The following is a 24,446-nucleotide window of genomic DNA, read 5'->3' on the forward strand; positions in this document are numbered from 1 at the left end:
GAGAACACAATATACACATTCCACACACAGATGTGTAGCCTAGTGTGATGGAGGCAGAAGAAGCTATGGTTAACTTTGCAAATGAGTAAGTACTGTAATGGGTCCCTATAACTGATTATTTTAATTTAGAAAACAGAGTAAAAACAATACTAATCATGGAGTATAGAAAATATAAAAAGCATGCAGTTACGTATACCAAAGGTGTATGCAAACGTCTGTACATTGTCTACATATGCATGTAAAAATAGAAACTGCAGATTTAAGAGAAATATCACTCATAAGTAGGCTATATTGGATAAAAAAATTCCACTACAAGAACAACATTCTTCTACATAACATAGTGTTTACAGCTACAGAAAGTCACATCACTTATCTTCTAGCCATGATTGAAAGTTTGATCTGTTTGAAACACTTCACACAGGGAAAAGCAAATATCCACTGAATGAACAATAGTTATTTCCATTTTCACTAATCTTCATATCCCTCCAAAGACGAACATTAACATAGTCTCCAACTTGTAGCTGCAAGATAGCGCTGTTAGATCCAGTGAGTTCGTTAGTAGGAGCATGTCCATACCATGACACTATCTTGTTTCCATTTTGGTACAAACTGCCACCGCTGGTTCCACTACCTGCCCAGGAGAAGGAAGTGTAGGTGAAGTAATAGACTCCTTGCACTGGTGCCGTAAAAAAACCTGCAACAACAGAAAAATTGAAGTACTTAAAGGCCCAATTTTTAATATTTGCACTGTAATAAATCCAAAAATGACCTTAAAGCCTCTTCAGATATTAAGGAAACAAGCTAAGTTGAAATACTGACAGAAGTCCCAATGCCAATATTGTCTTCTTTTAAAATTTGTGTTTTGGGCTGTGTGTTATCAACTGCCCAGTTTGACAGCCGGGTTTCCAGATAAACCTGTAAAAACGTAAAGCCAGCGCACTACATATGTAAAGTTAGGACATCCCTGAAAGCAGCAAACAAACAAACGGGATCATGGAGATAGATTTTAGCAATCTTAAAAAAAACGGCATGTTTGTAACGGTTGCGTGACCAGAGACAAAACAAACCCCGGGTAAATATTGGATATGTATTTAAAAGATGGAGACAGCTTAGAGCCCAAAAGGATGCCGAGTTGGCCAATTTCCTCCTGAACAGGTAGCCAAGCATTAGCTTCAGGTTAGTTTATCACGGCTACAAGGGATGGGCATATCGTGTTATTTCAACCCGGTCTCACACCAGTTTGTAAAATGATCACGTTATTTTGATTTATTGATTTGTGTCAAGATTTTCTCATTTATTACGTGTTCATGTCACGACCGTGGTGAAAGTCTTGTGTGGTTTGACCCATCCACCACCCCGACTAACCCCTCTGCGCCGATTTTTGGCTTTTCAGTACTACTCGCTACCGTAATCGTTGTGTGATCACATAATAGGCTTCCCATTGAAATACATTACTTCAAAATTTGTGTGTTTAGCGATTATTTTTTTTTGCCGTAATTGTAAGCCAATAAATTGCATATTTCAGTCGGGTGGAGAGGACGGCAAGGTAGTGTTATTTTTAGCGGTTCCTACCTTAATTCTAAGCCTAGGAAGTGTGTTTGTCCGACGGGTGGAGAGGACGTCGAGGTTTTTTTTTTTTTTACCGGTTCCTACCAAAATTCTAAGTCAGTTGAATTGAGCTCCAAGTGTGCATGTGCTTTTATGACTGTCAATATCTCCAGCATCTAATGTTAAAATCTCCGCTGGGCTGTGAAGTAATGTCTGATTACGTGAGATAAGCATCTAGCAACATTGTTGTGGATGATCCTTCATCACGCTTTGTAAGGATGGTCTGGCAAAGCAAGACTACGGATGCTGTGGTCTCAGTGTGGCAACCTCTGTGAACTTCAAGTCAGTGGAGGAGGGGCCGGGGGGAGGACTTTCCAGTATTTTACATTTGCACTGCAGTAACTATTTTAAACACTAGCTGTCAGTATTACATGTTGCACCTTTAACAGAAAAAAACAGATGTAAAAGTAAGTACATTTTAAATGAATTGCAACAGAATAAGAGGGAGTGGAAAAGAAAAAAGACCAACAGTTATATTTTGTTCATCCAATCTACCACCCAACATTCGGGTGATGGGACAGAGCAAGTAAAAAAAGAAGGAATAGGAGAGGAACACTAAATACTGACCTGTGACTGGGTTGTAATGTCCTCCAATGTTGGACAGAACATTTCTGTACACCAGAGAATAATCAATATTTACAGGACCAATGATGCCATCGTTGCCTAATGTAGCAGAAAATGCAACCCGATGATGTCCTAGGGGATAAAAACGTAATTATTTTGAATTTGGTTTCCTTTTCTTAAATAAAAAAGGCAAAACTGATAAGAAGCAAGAAAAGAAAAATGACCAAAAAGCTTCTCCTGTCAGTTGGTCTGACAATGTCAAACCTTACTCATGCATGCCAAACTTTCTGTCACGTCTACCTCTCTGTCCCTCCCTCCAGCCACATTTCCACTTTCCCAGCTTCATTGCCACCTCACTCTTCATCCAACCATTCCCTCCAGCCCTGCCATAACCCCTTTCGGCCAGTCCGATCCCCTAATTTTCCCTGCTCACATTTTATCCAGTTCCCTCATTAGCCTGTCAGTACATATACCATAAATAGTACATATACCAGCCACTTTTCCCCAGTCAGTTGCCAGATTGTTGTGAGTCGTGCCTTGTTTTTTGAGCCACCTAAAATCTGCCACATGTATCTGCACCAATATCTGGACCTAACAGAAATCTATATCCTGCCTTATCACCATTCCTGTTACCTGCAGACTCTGTTATCTCTGTTTGGACTTTTCTACCCATGTCAGTAGCTCATACAGGCCTATCATCATTCTATCAACAAATACCTGAACTGAGCCTATTTTAACGCTCTGTGAAACTTTCAAATCCATGCAATCTATTTCTTTTCTTTTTTTTCTACTTACAATTACAACAACCATCTATGTGATTATGTATATCAAAAGCCCATTTAGTGTTGAGTTCTTCTCTCAAGAAAACTCAGTTTATGGCTCTCTGCACTAAACAAGAGTGTAAGAGAGAAAATTGTTCATAATTTGAAACCTTGCCATGTTGCAATTATTTGAATAATTTGAAACATGATGCATTCATGCCAAAGGAAACAATGTGCAACCACAATTTTGGTGTAGCCCAATAATTCAGCTGAGAACATGTGATTGTCATGACAAACTATGGCTCTGCACAATCATTGCTTTAGTATAATATATTGCATTACCTTGATCCACTGCGCTCAGTTCAGTCACTCTCCCGTCCAGTGCAGTCAGCTTCTTCTCATTGGCCTCCAGCTTTTTGTTTGTTTCCTCCATGGCTGTCACAGTGGCTGCAAGCCTTTCTTCCAGAGCCCCCAGCTCCTTCAGCACAGTGTAGATGGGTGGTTCACAGCTTGGCTGGGTTGTGGTTGTTTTTGTTGTCAAAATGGCTGGCGTTTCTAGCCCTTGGTTTGAATTCTGGAAAGCATCTTTCTCTACCGAGTTATCCTCCAGATCTTCGTGTGTCAGCCCAGTGATTTTGGTCTGATTGTTTTCACCTCCAGTCTGGCATTCAGATAGACCAGCAAGCAAACACACAACCATCATCACTGAGATTGTCTCCATTCTTCAGCTTGGAAGGTACTTCTTACATATGTTAAAAATGACGGTGTGGACTGTTTAGACGGTGAGGAGATGTGTGTTTTTATAAGAAAATCCAGGTTAATCATTGTTTATAGAAACCAATGCATAAATCAAAGCGGAGCAAAACAACTTTATCCTATTTCCTCATGGCATCTTGGCAGTAATTGACAGGATTATTTTATTAAATTATGACTTAACCTTGGACCGACATCAAAGCAAGTCGAGGTCACTGTGTTTTTGTTCAATTCTACCTTTATGCTTTTAAGTGCCCTATTATACTTTGGATCATGAAGATAAAAGATAATCTTTCTCCTTGATAAACAAAGTGCATTGTAATAGTCTTAAGCCTGTACAGTCTTAATAGCACTGTCCAGGTGTCAGTGGCGGTTCTGGACCATTTGAAATGGATAAGGTAGGCTGGGGCCACATATGATTTAAGGGGTACTAATATATATATATATATAGACACACACACACACACACACACACACACACACACACACACAAGCCCAAAGTGATACATATCACCAACCCTCCATGGGTTTGGTTCTACAAAAGACAAGAATACGCATTCATGTTTAACCTTTTTTAACCCTTGCCCTCCCTTTACCACTGACATGGAGTATACAAGGTATCCCCTGGCCATGTAGTAGAAAACAATGAAGAAAATAGAGGTATGAAACTAGAATAAAATCAGCAGAATTGTACACCTGACATTTGACTTGAAATGTGACCCCTGACAAGCAGAATTAGTCTATTTAGTATTAATCATTAACAGAATAAACAGTATCTTATAACCTATGCCAGTTTCCTTATGGCTCCTTGACAGTTGTTTGCTCTTTATGACTTGTTATTCCAGTAATACTAATTCAAATGTCAAAGTTAACTCGATCAATGGTGGGGAAATATTTTACTTGTCTCTTTATTGACTTACCATTAAACTCAAACCATTGAAGTTCAGCCCTGTTTTCTTCCTTGATGAACATTACAATGAAGTGAGTGCCAAGGTTCAGCTGAAACTGAATCTCTCCGGCCCATTAGTTATTAATAGCTGCTTGTTTATGCAGCGAGGAAAGTTAAGTTGCAGCGTAAAGGGGATTTTAGGAGGACAGAAAGCTTTGTGAAGGCAGAAAAAGTAGATGAATAGGAGAGAACAGTGTATTCATCAAGACAATATCAAGAGAATATTTCTGGATGTGTTCTGTATTTATAAATGCCACTGAAAGATCACTATCAGCTGTAGTTGAAAGAGACAGTTAAGCCTATAGCCACAGACATGGAGTTTACCTGCCGTTACCTGCCAATGGAATGGGAAGATCGATGGAGGAGAGAGAAAGAGAAGAGGAAAAGAGTGATTGAAGAAGGTGGGGAAGAGGGGATAGAACAGGACAACTGCGAGCTGAGGAGGATCATGGCTTACAATGACTCCAGGATGGGGCTGACAAGTGGGAGGGCTAAGAAAGGAGGGTCAGAGGTCAGGATCAGTGGTACTAGTCAGGAAGGAATTGGGGTGAATATGAGCGAGGACACACACCAAGGACTTGGTGATAATGTCCACATATACTGCAGCAAAACTTATCCTAAAGAGGTATTCGTTGCCTTGAAGGAATTCTGGGATTTATCTCTTCTCACAGACCTGACTCTGACCACTCATAATGGTAACACCTTTGACGTGCACTTGCCTATCCTTGCTGCCATCAGCTCATTTGTTCGAGAGAGGCTGAGTGATGAAAGTGAAGAACAATCAGACAATGGTAACGTTGAAGTCCCAAGGCGCTCATTGTCTCTGTCTCCTGAGGTTGATCATGTTGGGCTACAGGCAGTTTTGGAGTTTGCCTACACTGGAGCTGTATTGTCTTCGAACAAAGACAGCATTGCTTCGATTATGGCTGCAGCTCAAGCACTGGGCATCCCTAGAATACTGGATCTCTGCAACAATGAGAAGACAACAAAAGAAGATGGAAGTTCTAAGAAGGAAGCGCAAAATATATTTGCCCTAGAAGAGATGAAGATTACTCTTCAGTCCATTAAACAGTTGTGGGCAGACCGCGTGTGGTGTGATGTGATTTTAGATGTGGACGGAGCTTTACTTCATGGTTAGTAAACATTAATGCTATTCATGCATTCTATAGGTATCATGTTGACAATTATTTGATAGTGATTAACAGAACTCTTCTTTTGTTTATGTCCAGTCCACAGAGTTATTCTGGCAGCAAGCAGTGACTACTTCCGTGGCATGTTCACTTGTGGGATGAGGGAATCCTATCAGACTTGTGTTGCCCTTCCCTTCTTGTTAGCTTCTGAGTTGGAGCCTCTAATTAGTTTCTCCTACAGTGGGACCCTTCCCCTTAGTTGGGACTGTGTCTTCGAGATCACGTGCACGGCCCTCCAGCTTCAGTTCCAGTCTGCCCTCTTGCTTTGTCTTGACTTCATGCGAAAGGAAATGGATGCAAGCTCCTGCCTGGATGTGGCATCTTTCGCTGAAGCCTACGAGATGAGAGAATTGCTTGAGGAAGCAAATGACTTTGTTATGAAGAACTTCTGGGAGGTGTCAGCCACGTCAAAGTTTCACCACCTACCAGCAGAGAAGCTTCTAGACATCATCCGCTGTGATGGTCTGTGCGTCCCCTCAGAGTTGGCTGTATTTCGAGCTGTAATCTCTTGGGTTGAGGCTGATCCAGAGGAAAGATTGGGCCAGGCTGGCCTACTGATGACTGGAGTCCGCTTCCCTCTCATGACTTTTCGAGAGTTCAGGGAGGTAAGGGCCATAAACCTGCGCTTGGAGTGCTTTGGAAACAAGAAGGTGGAACTCTATGGTTCAGCACTCAAAGAATTTGGTTTCAGCCTTCCAAATACTCAGGATCAGTGCCGAGTCCGACATCCCAAAGATGCTCTCATTCTAGTCGGGGGAGACCAGCTGAACCCAGATGTTGGTCAACGCATACCAAGCAGGGAACTGTGGTTTGCAAACTCCCTACGCAGTGGTACAGGGTTGGTGAAGGAGATGGAGTGGAGGAGACTGGGTGAGATGCCAGACAAGCCAAAGTTCAGGCATGGAGTAGCAGCAATGGTGGGAAGATTGTATGTGGTTGGAGGATGTTACTTTTATGCTAAGGATGACATGATGAAATCGGCCTACAGGTAAAAATAACAGTGCAGCAATATCCTTTTCTCATTGTCACACAGATTTACAACTGTGGTCTCACCGTTTCCATCTTTACCTTTGCTTTCATTGCACACATGCTAGTTATGACCCTGTGCAGGACAGCTGGAAGAGGCTGGCTGACATGCAGGAGTTCAGAAGCAATTTCTCAGTGGTGGTACACGAAGAGCGTCTTTATGCCATTGGTGGAGATAAGGATATCAACACCAACGTAGACAGCGTTGAGACATACAACCCAGACACTGACTCCTGGAGGTAGGAAAAGTCATGCTACACTTGAAACCTTCTACTTGACACAGTTTCCACCTTTCAAAGCATGCTGTAAGTATTGGGGCAAAAAGTATCAATGTCTAGCTTTATTGTGCCCAAAATCACACATATCAAGGATGTGTTATCTTAGTATTGAATGAACATGCTTTAAAAGTGGTCCTGTTTATAATATGGTTTTGAACAAAATATCTAAGGCAAAAGCTGTAAGTTCCCTTTAATGTTGACTCTCTCTCCTTCCATACAATTGCAATACCAAAGGTTGGCCAGGTGATGTCACTATTGTGACTATATATAGAACACTTGAAAACATTTGTAACATAGTAACACAGTGAGCTTCATCACAAGATATCAGTTAAGGTTTAAGTACACATTCTGCTTATATAGAGTTTCTTAACAGCCTAAATAATGCCACTACTGTCTTCTAAAGTGATATTGACAGTTGATTCAGATTTCTCATGAATGCACCCAGGTGAAAAAAGACCGCACTGACGTCAGGTGAATTTTATGTTTACAGTTGGTTTGGTTTCTGCTCCTCATTTAGCTGTGAAGTTCTCACTATAGAGTGTGGTCAAAACTCTAATATAGTGCTCTACATATACTGCGCTTAAAAGCCGCTTTATGGTATAAATGATGTTGGCTTATGAAACAAAGAAGTTTCAACGTCAAACTGAAGCTAATTTCCTGACGCTTTTATTAATATTACTACATAAAGGAATTTTCCTTTTATGTTTGTGATTAGGTTTTAAAGTAAAATGACTAGTGATTATTCTGATGTTAACATGTATAACTTTGAAGCTGCAGATCCTGTTGTTTGGACTAAAAACTAAAAAGATTTGTTTAACCCCTCCACTATACTCCTGTCTAATGTCTCTTATTCCATTATCTCAGCTTTGTCCAGCCCCTGGACCAGGCTCTGAGTGGCAATGCTGTCACTGTCATAGATGGAGGAATCTTCATTTCTGGAGGTTTTAACTGTAAGTATAAATGCCTGGTTTCCACGTACCTGTACCACCCAGGGAGAGGAACCACCTACCTGGCAGACATGACCCACGACCGGGCCCAGCATTGCATGGAGTCCCTGCGAGGCCATCTTTACGTAGCAGGTGGTGTGTGTAACCTGAGAAAGTTTTATACTGACCAACAAGCATGTGAGGTATACGATCCTGTGGCCGATTCCTGGACTGCTTTTGCATCACTGTCTGTGCCCCATGTGGGGGCAGCCTCAGCCGTCCTAGAGGGGAAGATCTATGTACTGGGAGGATACTGCCAGGATGACTACAGTGAATCTGGACTGGTCCACCGGTTTGATCCCAGCACACAGCGATGGGAGAACATGGGCAAGCTGCCAGGGGCTGTGACAGACATACGGGCCTGTCTGCTCCGATTGCCCCAACATTTTAGATTTTAGTAACTTGCTGGATAAGATGATGGTTTTTTAGAAACTGACAGGCGTGTTTTGGTGTGATGTTGTCCTAAAATTCAATTACGTAATGTGGTTTTGAAAAAGTCCTGTTGTTTTGTCAGAGACGTGGTAGAATAATAGAAATGTAAGTCCATGACTCTGTTGGAAATGTTGGTTTTATTATACCAAAGAGTAGGATAATAAAATCAATAAAAAACAAAATGTCATTATATGAATTTTGCATGTGAAACCAAAAGTCAACTATAAATTTCTGAAAATGGTCCGAGTTTTATGGACCTTAGTCAGTGAGATACGTCCTCATTTTCAAAGTTTTACGTCAAGTGAGGTCAAGTGAATAAAACAGTCACTGTGGTCACATGTTGCGGTCAGGAGTTAAAAACGTCCTCTGTGCGACAGAACGGTCAGGTATGTTAGTTTGGCAGTCAACCTAGTCTGTCGTTTAGGTATGAGGATGTGTTGGATGTCACAAAGAACATGAACATGCATTTTTTTATCCTGCTATCAGTCACTCTTTTTTGTTCCATCATTTGCTTCTTGAAGCTCAAGCAATGCCAAACTCGGAGGTCTTCAAACTAAAATGTATATGGTAATTCTACAAGCCGTAGATAAGGCTTGCAGAATCAGTGACTTCAGATAAAATCTCTTCTTAACTTGGTTTTATGTAATTTTGTCTCATTGTCTCATAAGAAGCTCTGCCTCTGAGAAGACTTAGAGAAATACAGCTCAAGTCCATTTGTACTTTGAGTAACTAATATTGCATGTGGCAGTCTTTTCTCCGTTGCAGGAATCTTCACAGCACCAGTGAACGGTCTCTACTTCTTTGGCTTCAGAAAGGTGGTTGTCAAATTTCAACCTATGATAGCTTTTCAGCTGACAGCTCTCACAGTAGCTGTAACGCCATTGTCTTGCAATTGGCTGCTGGTGATAAGATGTACATGGAACTATGGGATAACGGCAGAGTGTTTGACAAATTGAATAGACACACAACCTTCAGTGGTTTTCTTGTCTTCCGACGGTAAATGATTAGAGACAAAGAATTGCCTTGTGCGTTTACACTGAGGAGAGATGGTTATGCAACAATATTGGTAAAATCTGGGAAATTGCTTTATTTGCATTGTGGCACTGTCCCAAAGCACGTGCTGACCAGTGTATGGTGCTGAAATGAGAATTACACAGTATGCTGATCCTATCCAAAATGAAAACAAATCTCAAAAATCCATGCATGTTTTTTTATTTTAAAGTAAATTTTAATGAAAATATTAACGTGTGAGGCTTCTTTAGAACAATAAATGCAAAACATACTTCACACATTGTCTCTTTTCCTGTCTGTGGTGACTAAAGACATCTTTCTGCTTGTTCTACAATGACAAAGTATCTTCACCAGCCTTACACTTAAAGTATGCCAACCATGAACACAAGTGAATTGTGTTCAGAGATGGTTATTGCAGTAACCATCTAGTAGTTTACAGTAGTGTGAATATATTTGTATTCTTTGTTTTGTTACATGAACATTTTCATTACAGTACCTTCTGAACAGTGTGCAGTTAATCTGAATATTTAGCACAAAAATGCTCTGTTACATAGATAACCTATCGTTTGCATGTCTAAAGGTTATATTGAGGTACTTTATAAGATAAATTTACCTCAATGAAGATATGAAGCTATGGTGAGATACATTTTAAACATCCTTACATCGTGGAAGAATGTTTTCTAAATTGCAAAAAAAAAAACACTGTTATTAACATGCAATAGGTAACCAAACATTTAGTATCAAACTATAAAACAACAATACACTTATGACATACTGTATGTCACCATGTCTTACAATCGGAATTGTGGTGGCAAATACAGCACACATGCTCGAATGTCATTGTTCGGCCCAGGCATTGTGCCCTTGTTCTGCCAGCTCTGTGTGGTGGGATCGTAACAATGGACCATCTTAGTGTCCCGGAAGTTCTCCTGGCTGTATCCACCCAGCACGTAAAACTTTCCCTCCAAAACGGCCCCTCCGGCTCCCACATGTGGCACTGGCAGAGGTGTGAAAGCCGTCCAGGAGTCAGCCACTGGATCGTAAACTTCACAGGCTAGCTGGTCAGTATGACTCATGTCATCAGCTGCAGTGAATCCACCCGCTACATAAAGACGTTCATCCAGGCTCTCCATGCAGTGACATGCTCGAGGTTTGGCCATGTTTGCCAAATAAGTGCTTCCATTCTCTGGGTGGTAAATAAACATGGATGAAAGAAATTGGTGGTGGCTGCTCAACCCTCCTGAGACAAAGATCCGTCCTTGTGAGGTGTTTGCTACATGGCCCCCCAGAGGCTGATCCAAGGGCCACATGAAGCTGAAAGAGAAGACATTAATATCTCAAAGTGTGTATTTCAGTGTGTCACCATTTATATTAAATATCAGATGAGATGTAGCCAGTAGGCTAATTGGGAATTTTCTAATAAGTTCCACCTAAACTAACGCTGTGCCCACATGCATTTACATGAATTTTGAAGAATATTATCTAGTATCCAATCAGTCTAATCTTTTTTTTGTCAAGTAAGGTGTTTCTTTCAGGCTAGAATCTCTGAATCGGATTGGCTTAGCTCCAGCTACAAAGCATTCCCCATATCACTCCTCAGCTAATTCTAACTGTCCACACTATTTGGGAGTTTCAAGCGACCTCTTAGACAGTTAGTCAAGCATGTTCTTGCTGTTCACACTTTGAATTCTCTCATTTTTCTGTCCTTTCATCTCCAGGGCATACTCAACCAGCCGAGAACCACCGGCTACTAGTTTCTGGCTAAAGCTCAGTCTTCCCCTGCCAAAAACGTCTTGTCTTCCAACTGCTATCTGTTGATCCCGGCTAATCTACACTGGAAAACCTTTGGCCTCTCCAACACTCCGGTTAAGTTTCATTAGAGCATATTTATTTAGATGTTTGTGTTAGGCTAGGAATCTGTAACTTATACAGGTAACATAAGTAATATACAAGTATCAAGTATCATCTGAGGGACAAATTTCCAATCCCCTGTCTTTAGCAACAAAGTAATGTATATTACGATTTTATGGTGAGAATGGGATGTTTTTAACAAGCAAATCATAATGTCTGGTCAGCTTATAATCACTCCTTAAATAGTCCATGACTTTTAACTTCCGGGATTGCTAGTGTGGTCGTAAATTCCGCTGGTTGTCACTCTTTTCTACCGGATGTCCATTACCTTTCGCTTTCTTTGTGTCGGAATTTTAAACTTTATTTATGAGGACTATGGTTAACTGCTCCTCAGATCTCTGCAGGATAAATCCAGACAGCTAGCTAGACTATCTGTCCTATCTGAGTTTTCTGTTGCACACCTAAAACAACTTTTGAACGTATACGTTTGCAGAGACATCGTTGCTCTGTCACCCGCTTAGTGTCGCCCATGACAATTGTGATTGGTTTAGAGATATGCCAATAAAGCAGAGCACATTTTTCCTCAATTCCGGAATGCTGTGTGGACCCTCCTTTGTAGCGCTCTGGAGGGTGGTCTGGCAATGCAAGACTATTGCTTACACAACAAACAGATGTTGGTTAGCCCCATCAACTCAATATGGGACAAGCTACCTTGCTGCATTTAGCACATTTTGTTTTGGTGAAAAGAATATCCCTTTCAACATACTTCCAAGAGTTTCCAGTGGGGCAGAAGCATTCCACACTCTCTATATATTCATTGTCACAATGTCCTCCAATGGCATATATCTTTCCGTCCAGCACAACCACGGAGAAAGAGCATCTCTTTTGTTGCATTTCAGCCAGGCTCTCCCAGTTGTTTCGAAAGGGGTCATACCTACAGATGTGGTCAAATGGGACAAATATAAATATAGAGGCATTGAAAGATGTCTTTAAAATTGCAATGATCACCTCTCCTACCTGTAGACAGAATTCATGCTGTCACTAATGCCATAATACTTCTTGCCTCCAAACACGTATAGTTGTCCTTTGAGGACAGCCACCTCATGACCGAACCTCTCTGGCTCTGGCATCTCTCCTAACATTCTCCACTCTATGTCACTTTCTCCTTTCTTATATTGCCTTAAGGAATTCCCAAACCAGAGTTCTCTGCTGATTCTGCGGTTGTCTTCAGAGTTCTGGTCCCCTCCAATCAAGACGAGACTCTCTTTTGGCAAATAGATCCGACACTGACTTTCATTGAAGCAGAAGTCCTCAAAGACTGCTGTATGGAGCTTTGTCAGGCTGGGATCAGACCAGATTTTCAAAGATTGAACCTCTTCGAATTCCTTAGACGTCATCAGGGAGAAGTGGATGGTTTTCATGAGTTCTTTAGCAAACGTCAGCCTTAATTTAGGCTTTGCTTGGATCCATGCCACCACTGCTTTGAATAAAACAAGCTCGGATGGAACACAGAGCGAGCGACTGTTCAGGTACAACAAGAGCTGTTTGGCTGGCAGGTCCTTGAACTTTGAGGTGCATGCCACTTTTTGGAATTGACGCAGGAAATAATCATCTGCGACTTCAAGAAGCAGCCCCATCTCATAGGCCTCAGCAAAAGATGCCAAATCCAGACAGGAGTGAGGATTTATTTCTTGATGCAGGAAGTTAAGGCACAAGGAGAGGGCAGGTTGATACTGGAGCTGGAGAGCAGTGCAGGTGATCTCAAAGACATACTTCCAGCTGAGGGGGAGAGCCCCAGTGTAGGAGCTGTCAATTAGAACTTCCAGCTCTGAAGCCAAAAGGAAGGGAAGGGTCACACAGGGCTGATGGGACTCCCTCATCCCCAAGGTAAACATCCCACGGAAGTAGTCACTGCACACAGCCAGAATGACTCTGTGGACTGAAGGGACAATGGTAATAAGTACAGTTTAGACCCACTATGATCCCAGAACTACCAGGTTCAGGAGTGTCTTAATTAAACTGACATATGGATCAAACCATGGAGCAAAGTAGGGAGGGTTGTAGTGGGGGCACAATGCAGTGAGGCAATGGCAAATGGTTTACATGGCTCACATGTCAGGTGGAAGGGCCCCTTAGCAGAATTTTGCTTAGGTGCCGAGACAATTTCAATTAAGCAACCATGCATCAAAAGATTGTGGTCTCTAAAGTGTCTGCTATTATACATGTGCACAAATGTACAACCCATTGGTGGTCTACTCACCATGAAGTGATCCTCCGAGAGCTTCTAGAATGACATCACAGCCCACTCTGTCCATCCACAGCTGTTTGATGGACCGAAGAGTGGTTATCATTTGTTCTGCAGCTGAGAGCTTTTTCTTCTTCTCTCCAGTTTTTGTGGACTTTTTCCCCTCCTCATTGCAGACATCCAGCACCCTGGGGGCGCCCAATGTTTGAGCCGCAGCCCTAATCTGGTGCACAGTGTTCTTGTTCAAACATGATATGAGGCCAGTGTAGGCAAACTCCACAACTGCCATTAATCCAACATGATCCACCTCTGGACCCAGAGACACTGACCACCTATGCACTCCAACACTTCTTCTATCTTTTCTTTCATCAACTGTATCATTACCTATATTACATCTACTAAGACCTTCTCGGATATGGGAGCTGACAGCAGCCAGAACTGGGGAGTGTACGTGGAAACTATCCCTATCCTCTGTGCTCAAAGTAAGGTCAGTGAGAAGGGAAGAGTCCCTGAACTTTGCCAAGTTGCGGAATATGTCTATGTGATGATCATCTTTGTAGTAAATCTTCACCTCATCTTCGTCATCACTATCTGCTTCTTCATCCATTGAATGTTCTGCTTCCTCATCATCATCTGTAGACTTTTTCTCTTCACACTTTTTGTGATGATCTTGAAACTCTTCTTCTTGCGTTGTCCATGATGTGGCTGCTTCATTCTCATTTGTCAACTTCTTACTTTCATCTCCCTCTTCTTTTCGTTCCTCAGAAGTTGACGGTCCTTGGATGCAATTTTCATTCCTCCTCAACTTTTCATCAGGATCTTCCTGTTTCTCGGAATCGTTATATTGTTTCTCAACATCTTGTACCTCATCCAGCTCCCCATTCTCTATAACCTCCCTCTCAGAGAGACTCATTCTCTCCCTCCTCCTCTTCTCCAGCACTTCTCTCCTCCACTCATTCCTGCATTGACATTGATTAACTTCTAATGCCATACTCTCCAATATAACTCTAATGTGTGCTACCCCCTTTAACTTATCAATGCATCTACACTGAGAATGGAAGCTGTAAGTGATTGCAAAGTAAGTGATTGCAGATCACTTACTTTTTGCACGGTTTACGAGGAAGAAGAAGAGAGAAAATCCTGCACGTCCAGTAGGAATCCAGTCTTTGGATGCTGTTGTTATTGTTGCACGTTGCTTCACCTCTTTACTCTCCTGCAGACACCAGCTGTGTTGTCTGTTTGCTCTTCTACTGTCTGTCTCTCCCTCCTCCTGCATGTGTTACATGTCTGAGAGTGGCATGTGAACCCTTGAATCCTCATATGACCAAAGAAGTTGCTATATTCAGAATCCAGACTTTTGGGAATGTCAACCTTCAGCTTAACAAAGGTTTTACTAATTAATTAATTTTGTTTGTTTGTGGTGGGTTGATGAACTAAATGGCTTAAATGTAATGTAATTTTTCAAATTTTCTTTTGTCAGATTTACTACATTGTTTTGTTGTTTTGTAACAAGAGTTATCTCAGGATACTTTACAAAGTAGGTATAGAACACACTCTATAGTTTACAAAGACCCAACAATTCCAGTAATTTTTTATTTTTATTTATTTATTATAAACAGTGTATTTACAGGCCATGCAATGTTTGCCATTGTTAATATTGTTCCAATTAGCAGCCTATTCCTCTAGTGATCAGTTCTGAAATTTTTTGTTGTAAAGTTTTGACCTTAAGCAAGTAATTCATCAGGGAATGATCTAATCCTAGAGGCAGCTGGATTTCTGCCCATCTGAACCAAAAACGTCTTGGCATCTTAAGTCTGAACCATATGACTCAGATTAAATGCCTTGACGGTCACCAGCGGGATCACATTGCTTCTCCACGTCCAAACACAGTGGCATCTGGGTCACTGAGAGGAAGAAGGAGGCCAAAAGAACACATTTTACACCTGTTGCCTTGGGCTGGCAGAGGAAACCAACAGCTGTGTCACCTTGACTTGAAATATAGTTGCACAGATTGCAAACACTGTAGCTGACAATGGATCCTCACAAATATACTCTCCCATTGTATTGTAACACATTAGAATGTTACTGGGTGCATCATCTATCTGTAAAACAAAAACAACTGTTTGTTGGTTGAGTCCTTTAAAAAATTCTTAGTAACTACCTAGTTTCAAACTAGGGATTTACTTAATTGGATTGCGCCAATAAATGCTAGCGGTGTGTAAATCTGCTTTTAACAATCAGTCGTGAGAGAGGTAGCCAGTGTGATATTCATTTCAATTGACACTTAAGCAGCAGTAGTGGTTGTTAGTGGCCCAATTTGACATTTTAACATTTTTCTGTTGCTATTTTTTAATGAACGAACTGTAGATATGAATGTTATTTTTACAATCATTATGATTGGTTGATTGATTTTTCAAGTGATGGCTAAATGGGCAGCTGCTTTGGCAACTTAAGGTACAAGTACAAATCCATGTACACCGATGAAAGATCTTGTCTTAAAATTTGGTCTCCTAAAGGCTCGAAAATAACAGCGTTTTAATTTCCTCAACACAAGGTGAGTTTCTGTACAGATGCTTTAAAGTTAAAGCACTGTGAGTGGGCAAAGTGGATATCAAACTGGTGGGCATCACCTCGCTCTTTAATCACACTCCTACATGAGGACACAGTGACTCTGCTCTTTTCACAGCCATTCACATGTGAGGCATCACACACATTCGTGCATGTTTAGTGTACACACACACACACAGGGACGTTTAAACATGCAGGCAAGTTATTAGTCAACCCTACGCAAATGTAGAATTTGAATGCATTTAAAATAAACTGAGAACTTGATCGTTTGTTTACCACTATGTTTCTGATTTGGTAACACAGGTGTGCAGATGTTCCAGTGTTTACAGCAGTGAGTGTTTCGCTCTGGGCAGCAGCTCACAATCTACTTATGAAAAGTCTGTTTTCCTGTGCAGTCCTGATTGTTGCCATGACGACGTTAGATGAGAAGTTAGAGAAGAGAGAAGTTAGAGGAGGAGGGAAGAGCGCTAACCTTGTTATGGGACCCCTCCCCCTCAGGCCCTTTCCTCGAGAGCAGCAAACACTGCTGGGACAGGGGGCTGAGCTCCATGGACGTCGGTAGGCCTATCTTAGGGGGTCCGAAGCTACCCCAAAATATTTTGATTGATTCCTCACTATGTGGAATCAATCTTCCTTCACTATCTGTTGGTGTCGTTGTGCACTGCAGTCTGTTTTATTTTTATTTCACGAACTGTCAACTGGTCCAAATGACGGGGTTTAGAGACAGGCTGGCGGGCGGCCGCTGGCACGGTACCGGTATGTGGACGAGCAAGGTAGAGAGTTACTGGAGAGAGAGAGAGAGAGAGAGAGAGAGAGAGAGAGAGAGAGAGAGAGCGCCAGGAAGCATTGAAACAGCAGTAAAGCAGGAGTTATCACTCAAAATGCAACTGTAGCAAGTATCTCACTATTATTAACGTTATCCAAATTCATAATTAGAAACGAGAAATAATATATCCAGCTACAAAAAACCGAAAAGTCGAAGTTTTTGACAGAAGTACAGTTGTTGGCTGTGAAGATGATACACCGTCTTTTCTCTTCTCATTGGCAGCTTATAGAATGCTGCAGACGGGTGTGTTTGCAAGCATAGACTGTTAATACAAAGACTAGGGTTTTAAAGCTAACTTTTTTAAATACCTAGGGTTTGAAAGTATGATTTTAAATATACAGTCTATTTTTCAAGATAGATTTTAAATACGTCTTGGTTGCATCCAGCGTTATTCATCTAGGCTTGCAAGTTAACTGTTAATAAAAATTCTAGGGTTTGCAAGCATAGTTTTAAATATCATCAGGGTTGCATCAAACTGTTAATAAAATCTGGTAGACTTTTTAAATAAATCTAGTTTAACAAATTTTTCCGAGGGTTGCAATCAAACTGTTAATTACGTCAGGGTTAAAACATAGACTGTTAAAAAAAGTCTAGGGTTGAAGTAGACGTTTTAATATACACTAAGAATATATAATTTTATAATTTTTATATATTATATGTATATACACTAGCTATGTAAAAAAGTAAAAAGAAATGACTCCTAGAAAAGGTACCCAAACCTCTTTTTTCTATAGAAGAAAGAGAGAGAGAAAGAGAGAGAGGGAGAAAAGTTTTTTGTTTTCTTCTAACTGCTTTTTTGGCATTATTTCTGTATTTTATGCAAATCTACCACTTAACATTCTGCATTCATTTGCTGAATAAAATAACGGGTATGTAGATTTGCCAAATGTCTAGCTATACAGGCAAACATACATACAACTTTCTTTTTAAATAGGACCCTTGTCAACCATATTGCAACAGCTATTTCAGCAATCTTCCGTTTGGAGTAGTTTTTTTTCTGGCCAAAAAAATTCCCCCCCCCCCCCCCATGAAATTTTAGGATCTTTTTCTTAAAGCGCAGAAATATCCCATTGTTTTCATTTTTTACATCTCACTCCTTTTTTTTTTTTAAACTATTCTAAATAAAGCCCTGGTAAAAAAAAAAAAAAAAAAAAAAAGAAATTTTTAGGTGAAATATTTGTTAAAATTCTGCGCTGGTGAAACAAAACAAAAACCCCTATACCACTTTATGTCCCACACATAGCCCATCACTTTTTTTTTGTCAAAATACAGTCTAGTTTATTGAACTTCTATGGCCCAATAAAACACAGAGGTGAACACACATAGAGATAAAATACAAGCAATACACAGGCTGGAAGATAAAAGCATGAACCAAATGATCTCATACAGTACAACCTGACTTAATTAAGAACAAATATTTCTTTCCAAGGAAGCAACTCCGGAGTGATGTGAAAAAAAAAAACAATCACAACTTTAAAAACCATACAAAAACAACGTAACATTAAACATACAGTACAAAAAGCCACGTTATTTCCAATTATTTCAACTTGGAACAGGTAGCGTGACTGATTGTCAAGCTTACTTCTCTACAAGAAGGATTCATATATACAATATAAATAGTATTAAACATAGTAGCAATCAACTGTAAGACTGTGTGTTAAGTGTTTAAATTGCTTTGACATAATTCATTTCCAATTCAGCTCATTTTATTGTGAGGTCAGCTTATTTACTAAAAACATACACAAGTGCAGAAGAAGAACCGGTTTTTAAATAGTCCTGCAACAAGTAAAATAAATGTAAAACACTCATTAAACCAGCAGATGTCCTGCAGGTAATGAGCTATACCAGAAGTCTCCTGCTATTGCTTTGTAAATGGTGTCATGCTCTATTATAGAACCATAACTCCCTGTATTCCAAAGAGAAAAGGAAAGGGTGACAAAAGAAAGTGATGACAATGCCAAAAAAGTAGTAGCCTTTGTTTGACAGCGGCTAAGATGCCGCGGAACAGAAGAATTGCATAGTTCAGCAGCGTCATCTTTTTCGTCCTATTGAGCCTGTTATATTTATTTTATATATATATTTGTGCAGTTCTGAAACCTTTCCGCCATGGATCACTGCGGTCGGTGGCTCATTAGAATAAGGAGCGAGACGAGAGCTCTATTTTTACAAACGAGGGGGTGTGAATGTGACGGAGGGTGAGATTTGATGAGGCTTTTTTTTTTTTTTGGTTGTTTTCTTATCGTGAACAGAATCTGAACGGAAATGTACAGAGAGTGGCTTTAACAGGTGCGGAATCAAAGCATTTGAACCTGTGCACGTTCTGGTTTTAATGAAGCCAAAAGGCCAACTCTCCCCAAGAGTCAAGATGTTTAACATCTCTATTTTCTGGAACTCTGAAATATGGAGGGTCACATCTATTAAACCACTTTAAGTTACTATCCTGTGTAAAGCCCCATCTTTTTGCTTCCATTTTGTGCTATCCGTTTAATTGTTGGTGGAACTTTTTGTCATGAAACTATTCTCTTGAAACAGAAATGTTGGGTCAAGCGCTGGCCCAGGGTAGAAGGAAGGACACAATGACAATGACGAGGGAGAGGGAGAGAGGCAGCAAGAGGAGGAGGATGAGAGGGAGGGAGAGGGAAGACGGCCACAGACACATCAAGCGTTTGGAGCCTCTGGGAAGTTCGACCGGACTCTTTGGCCTCTCGACGTTTGGCCGGCAGATGACCAGTGGCCTGACCTGCGATATGCTCTCCTGGAAGACAAAGACGGAAGAGGTGAGCGGTATCGTTGTATAGATAACAACATCTACGATATAATGTACATTCGCACTTTTTAAAGTGTGCTCTGATAAAAATGTTTTTTTTGAGGCGGAAGGTTAATTTCTTAATACATTCGGTTCACCGACAATTAAGCTGTAGTCCATTTGAACCTGTGTTCGTTTTGATGGAACAGTCAGGTTCAACTTAGCCACGGCTAAAGTCCGGGTTTGAACTTTTCATTTTTTACTCTTTCTTGAGTCCTTTGTGTGACACAATCAAAGCTCCAATATATTGAAGTTGCCTTTTTTTTGTGTTTTCTACCTCCAGTATGGTCCTGCTGTGGGGTCTATCAGGACTGAGCCTGAGGTTCCAGCGATGTGATTTGTGGCTCTGCCCCCCGTCGTCCTCGCTCTCTGTGGTGTCTTGCCGCGCCACCCGCGGCCGCTTACGTCTCCGCGAGCTGATTCGCTGGAGAGAACCTGGCTCCTGGAGTCTGAACCAATCAGGTGAAGGGCACAAGGTCAGAGATGTTGCGCGCGCGTGTGTGTGTGTGTGTGTGTGTGTGTGTGTGTGTGTGTGTGTGTGTGTGTGTGTGTGTGTGTGTGTGTGTGTGTGTGTGTCACACCTGCAATCTGTATCCTCTATATCAGCATCTGCATCACTCTCCCCCTGAGGGTCAGACAATACACACTCCTCCTGCAGACCAATGAAACATATGAAACTAATAAATCATACAGTATGTATTGTAAATCATACAGTATGTATTGTAACCTGTATTTTTGTAGGATAAAACACAGATGAGCCCCAGTGACTCATCACCGTCCACGACTATTTGTGAATCAAAAGCAACAACACTTGATGATGGCATTTGTCTGGGTGCGTGTTCTCATGCGTCACTTTTTATGAACACCTTTATTATTATGCATAATTCAGCTGACACCTACGTGACTAATACAGAAAGACCTGATCTGTTTTTGCTTCCCACTGATTTTACTTTGAGAGCTCACAGGCGAATCCAAAGACTTTTATCTATGATCTGAAAAATCACAGCCCATGACTGTGATTAACTTGATTACGTTTTTTGATAGATTGCCAGCCCTAATGTAAATAAATATATAGTTTATCGATGATAGCTATACAACAGTCTCCCGGCTTTATATTTCACACTTAGAGTTGCATGTTTTTTTTTTGTCTAACTCTTTGACTCTCAGTGCATATCCCAAAAATATTTTTAACAGTGGAAACATATCTAAAGTCTCCTACCAGTTCTATTTCAAGTAGTTATATGGCTCCTTTGTGTGTCCTCTAAAGTTTCATTGTGACCCGGAACATAAATTATGTCATTACTCGGTTGTCAAAATCTCTTTCTTGGTTTTGGCCTTTGTGTAATCGACCCTGGTATTAGTCACGTATGCATTACATGCTGCAACCTTGAGACAGCCGTGCAAAACCACAGCTGCCTGCTTTAATACATTTATATCTAAAGTCACTTGCAGGTCAGACTCTAGTCAAGCATCTGAAGCACTCACACACACACACACACACACACACCACACACACACACACACACACACACACACACACACACACCACACACACACACACACACACACACACACACACACACACACACACACACACACACACACACACACACACACCACACAACACACACATTACCTCTGTGCCGTACCCTTCGGAGTACCTGGTTATCATCACCCTGTTTTTTCCACAGTGCTCACACAGCAGTGTTTCCTGAGAACAGAAAGTTGAATAATCTGACTTTGAAACATACTGTCGTGAATACACGGCCAGCAGCAGAGAGAGAGAGAGATAGGTCAGCAGGAAGTAAAAGGTATGTAATTAGAGCACCATTACGGATGAAGAAACACTGAGCCACGGCCACAGACACTTCAGTGGGAAGCCTGAGCACTCACCGGCGTAGGCGTGTATGCTTCTGAGTGAAGTGCACAGGGACTGGCCTCGCACAGGCACGCTACCTCTACCTCTCCGCAACTCGCCCCCATCTGAGACACAGGGACAAACACAGAGGGCATAATACGTTGACTTATGTGAAGCTTCTTGTCCCTTTTTTTAATCGTTAGCCAGCAGCATATTAACAAAGTAAGTCAAAGGAAAGGAGTGACGCTTTGGTGGACACAGACTTATATAATGTACGGTGGCATCAATATCACGTAGGAACATGGAGATAGTATCGCATATCAGCAAAAGTGTTTATTTGCCTCTCGGTGGCTCAGTGATGCCATTTCTGACTTTTAACCTTTTCCACCTACTCCCATTTTAAACTGCTCAAAAGTGGAGGAGTTGACCGGCACTGCCAAAAAAAATTGAGATGCGAAGGCAGACGAATACATGTGATTTAGTCTTGAGAACATCAGAACAATCACCAAATGCATGGTAATAAATTACCCGTTTATTGTATCATCATTAGATTACTTGGATTTTTTTGTAATTGTAATTTATGTATTTGAACAGGGACAGTGCTCAAAAAACTTTAACATATGTTGCATGCCAGGTTGTAGCAAATAAGATAGTTTCCGCCCGTAGTCCCTGGGCAGTAGTATTGAAAGTATAAAATACAGATACATAAAGTCATAAAAATCTACAGACAAATATTGTCCCCCTATCCCACCCCATCTAGAGCTAAAACTAGACCCTACCCCTCCCCCCTCATAAACACACAGTAATTAAGCGCATCAATTCACTGGTAGGAGCAAGTCTGCTGTGTTAACAACCAATGCTTTGCTAAGTATGAGAATGAGTGCAAGATAGTGCAGGAAACTAGCTCTGTAGGAAGAGTCTCCACTGATGTATCGTAAGAGAGGAGAATGATGTCCTCCCCAATGTAGTTTCTCATTGTGGAAGACTACATTCGCCCCATGTGGCTGATGTGGTTACCCGTGTTGTTTTTTCAGTGGAGGAATAGAAGCATTACAAATAATTTGAATGTTAAATTGTAGCTTTGTGTCAATTACAGGCCACCAACTGGGATTCTAAGCCCGCTTTTATATCACAATACAGGTTCTCAAAGTATGCCGGAGGTGACATAGTATGAATAAATGACCTCACCTCACAGTCATTCTCAGACGTCTCTCCGGAGGAAAAGAGGCCGTGGGAGTCCGATTCCCTCCGCAGCATGACCTCCGACCTGGCTCACGCACTCACATAGACCTGCAGCGGCACATAAACAGCAGAGAAAGTAGCTCAGTGACAGCCATCGAGGTTTTTGGGGAAGTTTTACCTCCTTGAAATTGACAATTTGACGTTTGGGAGGCTTGTTTTACAAACATTATGAATGTTTTGGTAAAGATTGTGATAGAAAGATCTTTAGGAGCGTCATGTTTTTGATTCTGTGCACATTCACAACAATAGACCTACAATTGGTTATCCAGCGTTGCATAGCCTACAATGTTCAATATCACGGGTAAAACGTGAAATCACGTAATGATTCAACTGTTTTACAAATTAGTGTTGTTCCAATTGATAATATGAAGCAAATTCTAATTTATTCTACTTGGTACCGGGTTCTAATAAGGCCCTCTGTATAAAAAGTTTATAAGTTCTGAGCAATGGCTTTGTTTTTGATTGACAAAATTTACATAGGCTACAGTACAGTTTCCCTGATACTATAGGACTGGTAATCCCATATGGCTGAGCCAATGATAATGGTACACAATGTCAATTTCCTTTTCTCTAAAGTGAAGAAATTAGAACTGGATAGCCTACAGATGATGATTTACACAAGCAATCTCACAGTAACATCTGCTCAGCAGTGTCCGCACTCATTACGTAATAACCTACGACATTCAATGTTCGAGGCTGACAACTTTTCAGATAAAGATGCTGAGGGGAAAAGACGCTGTCAACATTTAGAGATCATGACTTTAAGTGATATTCAAAGACACATGCTACATTTATTATTGTTATATACACACGTATGGAATAAAAACAACTCTTAATTCTAAGCGACAATAAAATAGAACAGAGTAACCTGTTTTACCTCGAACGCATCCTGTCCAAGAACATGAAATAAACCCATACAAAACGGGAATGGAGTTCTGTATCTGTATTTAGAGGATGAGGAGGAGGACGCGGCGACGCTTCTCATTGTGACGCGGGGAAGCCATGAGCTCGCGCTGCCTGTAAATGTTTGACATTGTAGCAAATCCTCTGTGTGATGTCAGCCCAAAAACGATGACAGGCAGCTACGGTCAGGCCAGCGCGCGCTCACCGGGATGTTCCCAAAGCAACGCGGGAGCGCGAAAAGAGGGACTTCCGTTCGGGACTTTCAAAGTAAAGTTCAGTATTTAAGAAAAACACACACACATATTACATATGTGTATATATATATATATATATATATATATATATATATATATATATATATATGTACACAGTTGGCCAAATGTTTGGACACACCTTCTCATTCAATGCGTTTTTATTTTTATGACTTTACACTGTCTTTGTTAACTAGAATACAAGACATGTTTTCAGTTATTTTACACTTTTTTATTAAGTACATAATTCCACATGTGTTCATTTATAGTTCTGATGCCTTCAGTGATAATCTACAATGTAAATAGTCATAAAAATAAACAAAACGCATTGAATGAGA

The 24,446-nt window shown here is 40.9% G+C and overlaps 4 protein-coding genes across 8 annotated transcripts; 1 reads left to right on the plus strand and 3 right to left on the minus strand.

Annotated features, from left to right (window-relative positions):
* Nucleotides 1-413: 413 nt before the first annotated feature.
* Nucleotides 414-3,701, minus strand: cbln11 (cerebellin 11). The gene is made up of 3 exons (XM_032499338.1): nt 3,276-3,701; nt 2,176-2,304; nt 414-694 (listed from the first exon to the last, which is right to left on the minus strand). The coding sequence occupies exons 1-3, from the start codon at nt 3,652-3,654 to the stop codon at nt 414-416; spliced, it is 789 nt and encodes a 262-aa protein (XP_032355229.1). The 5' UTR covers nt 3,655-3,701.
* A 757-nt stretch (nt 3,702-4,458) lies between these two features.
* On the plus strand, nt 4,459-11,555 carry si:ch211-63p21.8 (kelch-like protein 33). Of its 2 annotated transcripts, XM_032499187.1 has the most exons (5): nt 4,459-5,768; nt 5,865-6,813; nt 6,920-7,090; nt 7,994-8,079; nt 11,277-11,555. In XM_032499187.1, exons 1-5 carry the CDS (start codon nt 4,949-4,951, stop codon nt 11,321-11,323), a joined length of 2,073 nt encoding a protein of 690 aa, XP_032355078.1. In that variant the 5' UTR covers nt 4,459-4,948; the 3' UTR covers nt 11,324-11,555. The 2 variants fall into 2 exon arrangements, with proteins under 2 accessions (XP_032355078.1, XP_032355077.1); XM_032499186.1 differs by lacking the exon at nt 11,277-11,555 and having other exon boundaries at nt 4,460-5,768; nt 7,994-8,690.
* On the minus strand, nt 9,836-15,035 carry LOC116669377 (kelch-like protein 33). Of its 2 annotated transcripts, XM_032499184.1 has the most exons (4): nt 13,670-15,034; nt 12,427-13,348; nt 12,176-12,343; nt 9,836-10,872 (listed from the first exon to the last, which is right to left on the minus strand). In XM_032499184.1, the coding sequence occupies exons 1-4, from the start codon at nt 14,643-14,645 to the stop codon at nt 10,350-10,352; spliced, it is 2,589 nt and encodes an 862-aa protein (XP_032355075.1). In that variant the 5' UTR covers nt 14,646-15,034; the 3' UTR covers nt 9,836-10,349. The 2 variants fall into 2 exon arrangements, with proteins under 2 accessions (XP_032355075.1, XP_032355076.1); XM_032499185.1 differs by lacking the exon at nt 12,176-12,343 and having other exon boundaries at nt 13,670-15,035.
* A 3,264-nt stretch (nt 15,036-18,299) lies between these two features.
* si:ch211-63p21.1 (uncharacterized) lies at nt 18,300-24,090 on the minus strand. Of its 3 annotated transcripts, none has more exons than XM_032499207.1 (7): nt 23,832-24,090; nt 22,901-23,002; nt 21,748-21,837; nt 21,491-21,565; nt 20,436-20,506; nt 20,132-20,303; nt 18,300-19,803 (listed from the first exon to the last, which is right to left on the minus strand). In XM_032499207.1, the coding sequence occupies exons 2-7, from the start codon at nt 22,967-22,969 to the stop codon at nt 19,591-19,593; spliced, it is 690 nt and encodes a 229-aa protein (XP_032355098.1). In that variant the 5' UTR covers nt 22,970-23,002; nt 23,832-24,090; the 3' UTR covers nt 18,300-19,590. The 3 variants fall into 3 exon arrangements, with proteins under 3 accessions (XP_032355098.1, XP_032355099.1, XP_032355097.1); XM_032499208.1 differs by having other exon boundaries at nt 22,901-23,005; nt 23,832-24,057; XM_032499206.1 differs by having other exon boundaries at nt 23,823-24,057.
* Nucleotides 24,091-24,446: the final 356 nt, after the last annotated feature.

This window comes from Etheostoma spectabile, chromosome 19 (genome assembly GCF_008692095.1).
Source record: "Etheostoma spectabile isolate EspeVRDwgs_2016 chromosome 19, UIUC_Espe_1.0, whole genome shotgun sequence".
Classification (NCBI taxonomy): Eukaryota; Metazoa; Chordata; class Actinopteri; order Perciformes; family Percidae; genus Etheostoma; species Etheostoma spectabile.

Coding starts and splice junctions, on each gene's coding strand:
- cbln11 (XM_032499338.1), bottom strand. CDS start 3,654: ATGGAGACAATCTCAGTGATGATGGTTGTGTGTTTGCTTGCTGGTCTA. Junction 2,305..3,275: donor ACTGAGCGCAGTGGATCAAG/GTAATGCAATAT, acceptor TTTATCCCCTAG/GACATCATCGGGTTGCATTT. Junction 695..2,175: donor ACATTACAACCCAGTCACAG/GTCAGTATTTAG, acceptor CTGTTGTTGCAG/GTTTTTTTACGGCACCAGTG.
- si:ch211-63p21.8 (XM_032499186.1), top strand. CDS start 4,949: ATGGAGTTTACCTGCCGTTACCTGCCAATGGAATGGGAAGATCGATGG. Junction 5,769..5,864: donor GGACGGAGCTTTACTTCATG/GTTAGTAAACAT, acceptor GTTTATGTCCAG/TCCACAGAGTTATTCTGGCA. Junction 6,814..6,919: donor ATGATGAAATCGGCCTACAG/GTAAAAATAACA, acceptor CACACATGCTAG/TTATGACCCTGTGCAGGACA.
- LOC116669377 (XM_032499184.1), bottom strand. CDS start 14,645: ATGGCATTAGAAGTTAATCAATGTCAATGCAGGAATGAGTGGAGGAGA. Junction 13,349..13,669: donor TCTCGGAGGATCACTTCATG/GTGAGTAGACCA, acceptor TTGTCCCTTCAG/TCCACAGAGTCATTCTGGCT. Junction 10,873..12,175: donor CCCACTGGAAACTCTTGGAA/GTATGTTGAAAG, acceptor CTTCTCTTTCAG/CTTCATGTGGCCCTTGGATC.
- si:ch211-63p21.1 (XM_032499207.1), bottom strand. CDS start 22,969: ATGCTGCGGAGGGAATCGGACTCCCACGGCCTCTTTTCCTCCGGAGAG. Junction 21,566..21,747: donor AAGCATACACGCCTACGCCG/GTGAGTGCTCAG, acceptor TTCTGTTCTCAG/GAAACACTGCTGTGTGAGCA. Junction 20,507..21,490: donor CCGAAGGGTACGGCACAGAG/GTAATGTGTGTG, acceptor ATTGGTCTGCAG/GAGGAGTGTGTATTGTCTGA.